Genomic DNA, 11742 nt, shown 5'->3' with positions numbered 1-11742 from the left:
GGACGGGTTGCTGCCTCTCTTAGAGCGTGATGCTTGTGCTGTCTCCTTTAGAAGAATCCGTTAACTTTGGGAGCCCTTGGGCTCCCTTCATCCACCAAAAAAAAAAATAACCTCTAGAGTTACTCAAAGTGAGAGTTACCATGATTTATATTCTCCCAGATGTTATTAAACCGGAGAATGAAACTACATTGCAATGTGAACCATGATCCACAATATAATTTGCCAAATAAAACTCCCACCATACTACTGGAAACAAATCTCAATTGAATCTTCTCATCCACTAATTGAGTCAAAAGACTCGTTAATTAAACAACGAGTCAATCACAACACGTTACATCACACATAATTTTTATTGTCAGAATACCGGCCTACACCACTACTCTTAATACAATGTATTTCAAATCATGCAACTAAATAGACAAATCTTATCGATCGAGTCTCGAGTTGATTGACATTTGAGAAGTCTAGTCTATGGATCCAGGTAGATTATTTCAGCCTGCACCGAGGCACGCCGGTAGCGGAGCAGTTCTTTGAGCATGTCCCATGCTCCATCAATGGAAGCAGGCTTGATAGTCATGCTCTCAAGAACTGGTGAACTCCCGAGCAGAAACTTGATGAAGTTTAGCTCTTGTCTGAAACCCGAGATGGCAGAAATCTTTACAACGTGAAGCCGGTTAAACTTGAAATTCTGATACTTCTCTTCCATGAAATTGGCAATTGTTCTCATAGTATTCTGTTCTTCTGTGCGAGCCTGTGCAAATCCGATTTAGTTAGGGCACACAGTTTCCATTCTCTATCTCTAGTTCTCAAAGGTGTTCCAAAGTTCTTCACTTTGCTTTTTTTTTTTTTTTTTGAGTACTACTGACTCTGTTACAATGTAATATCTGTTCATAACTACTTTCTCAACCTAATGAAGCACAAAGAGTCAACAGTTGCCTTCACTGAGACTCGAACTCACTCCCATCATCCATGTGAGAGTGTTAACCGGGACACGATGCCACTAGACCACAAGGTCTTTGGCTTTTGAAAAGCAAATTCTCAAATTATCAAAAAGCAAATTCAAAGCACTAATAATAAAAATAGAATACGATGTATTAGCTAAAAAGTTAATGCAGAAATGATATGTTTCGCAAGGAATCTCACCCCAATTTCAAGCTCCCGTAGGTTAGGGGAACTTCTGAGAAGGCACAGAGCTGCTAGACACTCATCCAAGTTGTTGAAATTAATGCGTAGTGAAAGATAACTAAGCTCATTGCAAGGAGTAGATAGTTTTCCTGGCACCATACCGGCAGCCAAATACTGCAAAAGAAGCAAATATGAAAATGTAAACCAAAACAATATCATTAAAAGATGAACTGCTCGTGTTCCTTTGTTGTTGAATCACGAGAAACCAATAGCAGTAATGGTGTTGTGAGCTGGTGAAATTTAATGAAAAAAAGTGAGCTGGAAAAAATCTAGAGAAAAGAATATGAAAGAATACCTTCAGGAAGTAGCTCTGCACTTCAAGCCTTTGTATTCGAGGCAAATTAGCAAAGAACTTGACCAAATTTCCGCTACTGGCAAGACCTAGATTTTGGTTATCATATCCAGAATATAAACCGATTGAGACAGTGGCAAGATGGGAGGTATCCTTGAAACTCAAATCATCAAACATACCCCCAACGTCAAAGAACAGGAGATTAGGAGCATGAATTTTAAGACGAGTAAAACCATCAAAGTTCATCAATGTCAATCGCTCAAGTAAAGAGCAACTAGAGATGAGATGCTCAAATGCTTCTTGTTCCATGGTAATGTGCTGAAGATCAAGGCTCTTCAAGCATTTAAAGCCACAAAATGTCCTGGGTGGTATTAAAAGACAATTGAACAGTTCCAAGTGTACCAATTTTTGGCAGAGATATATAGCAGAAGGGAGTTTATAGCGATGACCCTTCCAAATTTCAAGTATAAATTCCTTTATAGAACCTCTCGAAAGAAACAGAATCCATTTATCAATATCCAGGACATTTTGAAGGTCTCGGTGAGAAAGCTTGAATTTGTGTATGGATCCCATATGAAGCAACAAGACATGGTCAACAATGCTCACTATCTTACTTTTTATCACGGCATGATCTTGGGCCGAAACTGAAAGACCGTCAGTGTCAAATATAAGGTTTGGAAGAGTAGCCCATTTGTATCTCCATTTACTCGATAAGACACTTGTCCTGACCGCATCCTTGAGTGACATGTGTGACAATATTTTGTCAATAATCTGTGCCGGTAAGTTGCTGATCCTGTCAAGGTCCACTTCAATCTTGGAGGGCTCATTATAGGGTTCCCTTTGCTTCTGCAATGTACAAAGATATACATCGTGACTTGGACAGTTGTTCCATAAACATGTTCAATAATCAGAATAATCAGCATGAGAAAAAGAAATAATCTTGAACGCTAGGAAGTCAAACTATACCATCTATTTACTTTTAACCAGTGAGTTTTGAATGGCTCAGAATAAGCTAGAAAAGGGAGAGATTCATAACCAATCAAAGCTTTATCCTCTATGCATTTTAAGACCTAACAGAGTTCTTTAGATTCAGATTATACCTTAAACAACATCCATGTAGTTACCTAAATATCAAATCACCTACAATTTAAGTATAAAATCAGCTATGATTTTGACTAAAACTTTTCCTGTAGTATCACTATCAGTACAAACGGGTGAATCTCTGAAAAGTATAAATCAGAAAAGACAACATAAAAAAATTACAGGAGAAAAAATTGAGACAAAACTACTCTAACGGTCTACTCATCATAGCTTACATTTCGGAATTGACAACGTAAGTTTGAACTTACAATAAGGTGAGTAACAAAGCCATGACGTACCATTGTGTGTTGTCAAAAGGTGTTTGAACTCCAAAGCACTTCACTTCAAAAAAGGTTACAGGTAAAAGCTTCTTTCACAATTTTGCTTGAAAATCTGTCAGCATAAAAGTTAATTATCACATCCACACAGTTGATCAAGCTGTAAGCCTTAAAGGTACAATTGCATAGTATAGAAGCATCATAGCAAACAAACTACAACACTTGCAGATTTTTTGTTCTGTTCTTTTCAAGAAGGAATAGTCTCTTCAACATCCAAACAGAAAGGTTAATCTCTCTAGAGATTTAAGAGCATAAAACATAAAGATAGTGTTAATTTTTTACTCGATGTCTAATAGAACAAATAGTAAGAATAAACTGAGCAGGAAAAGAAAGTAGAGAACGCAGATTTTGTTTGTGCAATTCAAAGAAATTCTCCTATGTATATGGGGCACACGTTCAAGTGATACCCAATCCACTAAGCAATATAAGTATACACGAGACTCGGTGATAATTTGTTGCAACAAGGACTCCCTCCTATTGCCACCGATCTTCAAGCACAACTCCTGTGGATTGGTGAATACAAGCACCCCTTGTGCCTCAAGGATGTTAAACGTGCTTCAATGCCCTCAAAGAATGATGTTGAATTATAAGCACAAGAGCTCTCAAGAACGCAAGTTAAACCTTCAAGGGATGTTTGAGACTTGGGGTGAATTCCTCTCCTAAATCTAATAGCAATAAGATTAGTAATCCTTTTCTTCCTAGAATAGAAAAATCTTTCTTCAACTTCACAGATTCCTTAGGAAATCAACAACCTTATCTCCAAGCATCCAAATTAATTACCAAGCTTCTAGGACTATTATTGTACCAAACTCAATTTCCAAGAAACAATTACGGAGTAATATAATTGGATACTAATATAATTCGGAAATTAAAAATACAAACTACTCATCGCCAAAATTATGCCAACACAACAAATGATAAAATCAATACACTAAACAATAGGTTCTCAAAATGGCCAAGCCAGAATATGCCAATATGGGAGGCTCATGCAACCATGGCCTAGCACATTTTAAGTCCGACAAGAGGCAATTGGTAATAGAAATTTTATCAAAAACTAGTTGCAACAGAGATCAGACTCCATCAAGTTCCTAAATCAAGAGCACACAAACTTAATATCCACATTACAACTCAAATGAGTACTTCAGACATAACTGGAGCAACTCGATTGCCACATTCAATAAGCCAGACACCCGAGCCGACTAATCATTGAATGATTAATCAAAATATGAACCCCTCCCACTGGGAATGAAGGAGGTTATTTGTGCATATGCTACACTAATTATGTTTGGGGACTTCTGCAGTTCTGCCAGTAAATGACCTAAGGAAACATAAAGAAACAGCCTATCATAACCAAGTAATCGATAACTCTCTGAAATTTACCTCCTTTACACTTCTTCTAAGCAATCATCATGTATATAATAGAATGATCGTAATCACCGACATTAATTTCAAAAAGGACAAAACAAAATTCTTTTTATTTTCAAGCATATTTCTCAACCACGTAATCATAACGAGAACAGCATAATTCCTTGACGGGATAATTGGAAATACAATTCAAAGAAATTCTGGAACTAGAAGGAACTCATAGAAACACCGAAATGCTGTTGCAAGTAGAGAAGGGAAGAGAGAAAAGTTAAAACACGCACAATGGTGAAAACTGAGCTATCTGCGCCGGAAAAATGGAGAACTCCCCTGCCACACCGGAGCTTCCGGAGGTTTATCTGCAGAAGAGTTTGAGGGGTAGCATTGCCTAGCAAGAATCTAGTGGAGAATTAGGAGGGGAACACTCCGGAAGGTGAAGAGCCAGTCGGAGCATGGGCCAAATGGGCCTTCTCGCCATTGCTGGTCAAAACGAGTGTTTTTTAATGGGCTAATTTGTTGGTAAGTCAACAATAATAAATTAATATCATTATTTTTTTGGGGGTGATAAAGGGAAATTTAGCCATTTAGGCAAATCATTTTGTGGAACCGACTCTACTTTGCAAGGTGGATCTGAGTTCAAAATACACAATTTACATATTGAATGTTCAAAATTAAATATTCACAATCTACCTACTGAATGTTCACAATTTGAATTGTAAACATTCAGTATGTAAATTGTGATGGGTCCACCTTACAATATGGATCTGCGTTCATGGTATAACTATCAGAAAATTTATAATCACTATTTGAGGATATGCACGAGATAAGTTATGTTTTTTTTGTAATAGCTTACAAACAACTATTTTAATAATTTATTTGTTAGGTACATATATAATATTTTTGTTTAATCTAATTTCCCATGTTTTGTGGAAAAAGGTTGTTTATTTATATAAGACTAAGAGTATGGAGTTTTATTCAATACAAAACAAACTTGCCATCATTATTGACTGAATATTGTGTATTAGCTTAGCTTGTATGTACCTACTACTTATTCTAAACTATAACAACTTTTACACACTAAAATACAAATGAATCACAATATACTAATGGAAGACTAGTAATATATACCAATAAAATAGAAGAGTATAGTGAGTAGTGACCAATTTTTACTAATATGTAATAAAATTTCTATATTGGGCCATAGCAAGGGCTATGTATATAATGCAATGCAATTTGATTTTGTAGGGTTCTTAGATTTGTTATTTACTCTCGTCGTTAGTGCAAATACAATATGTCTATATATATGGACGAAGATAATATACTATTCAACTCGAAACTATTAAATTAAACTTTTATTTTCTCATAATATCAAATGAATTTTATATAGCAACTTTTAAATTATTGTAAGACATCTACGGCTGGCTTCTTGACATCTTTTATCATTTATCATCATAGTATGTTGCAAACTTACAGCTTATCTTTCTTTTAAAGGTCTTCTACAGATTTTTATATAAAGATTAATACCCTCTTCATTATCACTAGTTTTTCAAAGGATTTAAATGATTGTTTCTAATTTTATCTCTATTATGATACTTTAAAGTCTTTTTTGTTCGACTAACTAGATTTTTATCAGAAGATTATAATAACTTATTGTCAAACTTTTAATTTTATTGATATTTAACAAACATACTCACTTTTCAAGCCCTAGAATCCATCTTTACCACCTAATGGCTTCCACTTCATTAAGCTTGTGGTTCTATACATCACACCTTCTTCCCATTATCATCACTTAGCTAGCACCTAGCAGCTTCATATCTAGTTATGGCTTCTACAGTGACATGGACTCCAATGAAAACTACAACACTCCTAACTTTAATTTCCAAATGTTTAATTTCATAAAAGATGTGCAAATTGTGTGGTCCAAGCTAAGGAATTGGCTAGCTTCTACCTACTAAGAAATAACTTAGCTTTCATATATCTTATCTTACAAAATATAGTTCCAAATCACCATTTTTGAAAAATATTAAAAGTCCCTAGTGGTAAATATGTAAAATGATAAATCATTTTTCAATGATCAGAGCTTAATGACACCTCAAATAGTGTCCAAATTGGTGACCACCAACTTAACAAAGAAAATAATATAAACCATTTTCGTTGTCATAAGTCTCCAAATTAAACCCAATTCAATACTAAACTTATTACTCTAAACCAACTAAAATAACTCTCCAACACTATATATTTAGGCTACCGCAACTTTATATTACTGATTATGAGATAATAGAGATTGATTTAGACGCACTTTTTTTTTTAAAATTAAAAGTGCGTCTAAACTGATTTAGACGCAATTGATTTAGACGCACTTTTAAGTATTAAATTTGAATTTAAATTGCATCACGTTAAAATGGAAAACAAAGTAGCTAGGGATATCATACACTTATCATCATCATATATATTTACTTTGAATGGGTATGCTGCCCAATTCGAACACATGCTAATATAATTACCATATGAATGCAGGTTGGGTAATGGTAATTTATTCTACCACATCAATTCATGTTTCATCTGTTTATTACCTTGCGATCATTATCACCATCATCATCAATTTCTAATTATAAGCCCTAAAGTCTTTAATTGGAATCAAGTTATTCCTTGATAAATTTTCAATGCGTTGAAGTCCCAAAGTCAGAGACACGTCCCTTGTGACCTGAGCCGCCGCCCCAAACCCACCATTGCCGGCGCCGGCGCCGCCGCTCCAGCTGTCCGGAGCTTTCATTGAAAACCCAGTGAGTGGCAGTGAGTTGTCAGCATGATTGGGTAAGATAATGGAGGAGTGTAGCGTCATGGGTTGATTTTCGGAAGAATCAATAATGTTGTGTGAGGGGTCTTTCTCCTCGGCAATCAATTGAGAATCTTTGGCGTTGTCGTCAACTGCTTGTCCTTGTCCTCCTCCTTCTTCTTCTTCTTCCTTGGCCTCTTTCTGGTACATTTCTTCCACCATTGGCTTCCACAACCGAACCCTAGCATTAATGAACCAGTTGGACACCTGAAAATTAATTAGTTAAATCAATGGCATTAATTACTTCCTCTACCCACAAATAATTTTTAATTTTCTTTTTTTCCCAAAATGTTGAATCCCAAATCCTGTCTAGACAAAGCATTTGGGAGAATGTAAATCATGGTGACTCAATGGCTCAGCAGACATGACCAAATACCAGTGGTGCGTACAAGGGATCGGATCTGACCACTTTGGGCATAATCCCTACATTGCCGTTGCCAGGTTCAACATGATTCTCTTCTTCCAAATACTACATACTGAACCAAGGCTAATTTTTAATTTTCTTCCAAATTGGAGTACTCTCTATGAGATCGGAGACTGTAGTGGCCTTCTTGATTTGAGTTGATCAATTATAGTTGGTGACCTTATCCTATAAAAGATCACAAGGAGAAAATCAACTTTGCACATAATTGGTGCACCAGTAAACATAGTTCCACTAACTTAAGTTATTCATACTTAACCCGCTCAAACCAAGAATGTCAATAAGACTCTCACTGTGAGTGTCCAACTTGAAATTTTGTAATTATCAATTCAAATATCTGACTAATTTAGTATGTTGTTGGTTTGGTACCAAAACCCTTAATTTTCTTTCCATATGATGGTCATACACAGAGACGGAACCACCCTGGGGCAATGGGGGCACCTGCCCCCACTCACCCCACCTCCACCCCATATATAGCCTTTGTATGTATATATGTATATATAGTGCATGTTTTAGTATAAATATATACAAACAGATATGGTAATCAACAAAGGTGCAATCAACAAAGGTGCTAGACGAGGTGGTATAACTGGCTGTTCTCATGTGAGATGTTGCGTATTTGAATCCTGTTATCAACACACTTTCTTTTTGGCGCTTTTGATGATTATGGCTTTATATATATATATATATATATATATATATATATATATATATATTAATAATGAGATGTGTAATTTGTAATGTGTTCTTTTTCTTTTTTTTTGAAAAGTACAACGTATTCTTTATTTGAATTATTTTATCAAATTAATTATGTTTTATATTTCATTATGAATATTTTTATAAAGTTTTAATGTGTTTTATTTTTCGTCAATATCTAACATAATTTATTGCTATATTTCGCCCCTACTGGACTGCATTTATGGATCCGGTCCCTGGCCATACATCATACAAATATATACCCTACCATATCTGACCCATATCTACGCAAAACATTCGTAATAATGTCAATATGATTCAGAAATGAAATAATTGACAGAAAAGAAAAGAAATAGAAGCTTAGGTACGTAGCAGATAGGACCACAAAATTTAAAGGAAAAGAAAAGCAACGACGACAATATATCAGAATTATTAATGAAGTAAGCAGACGACACACATATAAATGGCGAGAAAAGTGAGAAGGAGTTATCGTTTTCAATAGATATGTGCAAGACATTGGATTCGATACAGCAGAAAGACGATGGAGCAAGAAATACCTGGTTTTTTGATAAACCTGTCTGCCGTGACAACAGTTGCTTGTCTGCTTCACTAGGGTACCTAATCATGCACATCCCAACCAACCAACCAACATTAAAATCGCACTGCTGTCATAGTGTGGTTTTTTTTTTAAGTACTATTGACTCTGTTAGAATACAGTATTTGTTCATAATTACTTTCTCTACCTACTAAAGCACAACAAGTCAAAATTCACTGTTACTATTTGAGTGTGTGCACAGAATCTGTCTACAGACTCAAATCAAAAAAGTCAATAAATCATTACTGCTAAGAGTTGAACTTGTAACTTTGTAGTTATCACGTCCACGGCAGTTAAGTTTAAGAGGACGGAAAGACATACGGGTTAAGGAAGTGGTCGAAGAGCCAAGCCCGCAAGGTGTTGACAGAAGGTTCAGGCAAGCCTCTCTGGGGTCTCCAGACCTCAGAATCTAACATCCCCATTGCCATCTCGTGGAGAGCTTTTTGGTGGCGGAGCTTCTGGTCGATGAATCTCAGCCTAGGCGTCTCGCCTCTGGTCAACCCACGCCTCTCGCCGGCGTCTTTCTCCCCGAGAACCTTACACGTCTCCCTCAGTTGACCCACTATTCCCTCCTTTATTCGTCGGAAATGTCTTGACATCGCCTCCTGCGCTAGCCCCGTGTACGGCGCCGCCGCGCCGTATCCCACCACCAACTCAAATGAATTCACCATTGTTTGCATCTGTTCATTGTATCTCACATATCTCGCATCTACCTGCACTTCCAACAAAAAAAAACCAAATTTTTTGATAATTAATAAGCTAATTATTCATTATCTTAGAATCTAATAATACTATATATGAGTTTATATGGATAGGTTACAAAATCTTAGACACTAAAAAAAGTTGTTAACAATAGTAATTAAGTTAATTAGTTTCTAGATTACTTTTTAGACCAGAAATTACAAAGATTGCAACGTACCAACACATAATATAATAGACACTCTCTAATGAGAAATGTCCGAAACATCATTTGACAAAACTAGTTGAATATACAGAGGAAAGTAAAAGTCTTATAATCTTCTAGCATGCATTAGCGCACAAATTAAAGACAATTCGCAACATGATTAAGGTAAGGGTTTGAACTTTGAACATATTGAACAGTAAGTCTAATTTAATGTGTCATTGATTAAACAAAAGTGTTATCGTCGATCCAGAAAAGAGTGTCATGTAATGCCAATATTTTGCTACTTTTGATTAAATTAACAATAATTTTACATTAGATTTGGTAGAGCATGCATATGAAGGATACCAAGCAAGATTGATTATTAATTAGAACGGTCCCCCACCAAAGTCCAATTCAAGAACATAAAATCATTACCTTTTACAAGCACAAAACACTTAAATAACCTATGCATTTCCTTAATTAGAATTTAGAACATAAATAATTGTCATTAAGTAGGTGCTAATTATTAATTAACTAATGCATAATTAATTGATTAATTTTTAGTAGTTTGAGATAGAGAGAAAAAGGAAAGAGTTACATGCCTCATCAAGCATAGATAACAGCTTGATTTTCCTTCTCTGATGTTCAGACCTCACGGCCGGCGATGATGACGGCGGCGACGGCGGCGGAGGGTCCTTGTCGGAATTAGGGTTTCCACTCTCATCATTGTTCATGATGTTCTTCTTGGCCCTAAGATTCTTCAATTTCCCTCTCCCCACGAAGCAGAATTCTTCCAGCAATTCCTGAGCGGCCTTCAAGTAGCGCGAATTGCGGAGGACGTTGACCGTTCTGATTGACTCCGCCGCCGCCGCGTCGCCGTATCCGGCGACATCAACTCCGGAATGTAACAGTAGCTGATCTGCACCAGTAGCGTTGTTGTTTGAGTAAATTCCAATTCCGCCATTTCTGGAACTCAATTCTTCTAGCTTTGCAGCTTCCATTCCTTCCAATCCCCTCCACGAAGATGATAGGGATAAAGAGAGGCCTTGCACCTCCATTACCGTCCCGATTCTGCTCGAATCGGGCGCCGGAATCCACGTGTACTGGTGTAACCCTTGATCAACAAAGCTGGATTCCAGCGATGAATTGTTGCCGCCGCCGGGGAACTTTAACATTTCTGACAGCATTCCTCCGGCGGAGTCATACGTCGCCGGTGCTTCTCCGGCGACAGATGCCTCCGGAAGTTCAAACTCGCGAATTCTTATCATCTCTCCTTCCTCGCCCGTCTTAGCCGCGGATCTTGATCGATCGAACAGGTATATATATATATACACACACACACACACACTTTCTGAACCGCACAATTAAATCTAGAATAAATTCAGAAACCTATTATTAAAAAAGAAAAAAAAAAAGAAAAAAAGAATTAACGATTGTTGGTGCTGCACATGTAAGGAAGTTAAATTTGCAGAACCGTACGAAAAGAAAATTAAAAACCTAGTACTGTAGCTCGAAGCTGGCGTTGATGATGATCACATCATCACTTAGCTTGTTGCAGCTGGGCTTAGCTTGATGATGCAGATTCTGAGAATTGAAACAAGGTTTTCTGATACACCTTCAACTTCTCTAACATACACGTGTTAGATCGATATATACATATTTGGGAGAAGATATATAAATATACATATATGTTTCGTTGAATCCGATCGATGATATGTTCTTGAATTGAGTGTTTTAATTTGATTCTTGCAGGTGGAAGGCGAGGATTTCTAAATCGAACAAAAACAAAAATTTAAGGTTATAAAGCAAATTAAAGGAGACAACGACTGAGGTTACCCTCTCTCCCTGTTCTTCTCACTTCTCACCTTCAATCTCTACTCTCTTTCTTCTTCCACCACTACTTCAATTCGCTTTCACCATTTTTTGTTTTTTCTTTTGAATTTTTTAAATTTTAATTCACTAACTTGACTCATGGTTTGCATATTTCATGTTTTTATTTTTAATTAATAAAAACATATTATCACTATTTGAATATGTGCATGGATAAATCCTAG

The 11742-nt window shown here is 36.4% G+C and overlaps 2 protein-coding genes across 3 annotated transcripts; both read right to left on the bottom strand.

Annotated features, from left to right (window-relative positions):
* Positions 1–218: 218 nt before the first annotated feature.
* On the bottom strand, positions 219–4722 carry LOC116022357 (F-box/FBD/LRR-repeat protein At1g13570-like). The gene is made up of 5 exons (XM_031263045.1): positions 4542–4722; positions 2857–2950; positions 1481–2323; positions 1144–1299; positions 219–751 (listed from the first exon to the last, which is right to left on the bottom strand). The coding sequence occupies exons 2-5, from the start codon at positions 2857–2859 to the stop codon at positions 470–472; spliced, it is 1284 nt and encodes a 427-aa protein (XP_031118905.1). The 5' UTR covers positions 2860–2950; positions 4542–4722; the 3' UTR covers positions 219–469.
* A 1931-nt stretch (positions 4723–6653) lies between these two features.
* On the bottom strand, positions 6654–11576 carry LOC116022356 (BEL1-like homeodomain protein 4). 2 transcript variants are annotated; one of them, XM_031263042.1, is made up of 6 exons: positions 11554–11576; positions 11186–11457; positions 10291–11077; positions 9127–9518; positions 8768–8828; positions 6654–7300 (listed from the first exon to the last, which is right to left on the bottom strand). In XM_031263042.1, the coding sequence occupies exons 3-6, from the start codon at positions 10954–10956 to the stop codon at positions 6863–6865; spliced, it is 1557 nt and encodes a 518-aa protein (XP_031118902.1). In that variant the 5' UTR covers positions 10957–11077; positions 11186–11457; positions 11554–11576; the 3' UTR covers positions 6654–6862. The 2 variants fall into 2 exon arrangements, with proteins under 2 accessions (XP_031118902.1, XP_031118903.1); XM_031263043.1 differs by lacking the exons at positions 6654–7300; positions 11554–11576 and adding an exon at positions 7309–7682 and having other exon boundaries at positions 11186–11543.
* Positions 11577–11742: the final 166 nt, after the last annotated feature.

The sequence above is a fragment of the Ipomoea triloba genome, chromosome 6, assembly GCF_003576645.1.
Source record: "Ipomoea triloba cultivar NCNSP0323 chromosome 6, ASM357664v1".
Taxonomy (NCBI): Eukaryota; Viridiplantae; Streptophyta; class Magnoliopsida; order Solanales; family Convolvulaceae; genus Ipomoea; species Ipomoea triloba.
This window is presented reverse-complemented; position numbering and strand designations above follow the sequence as displayed.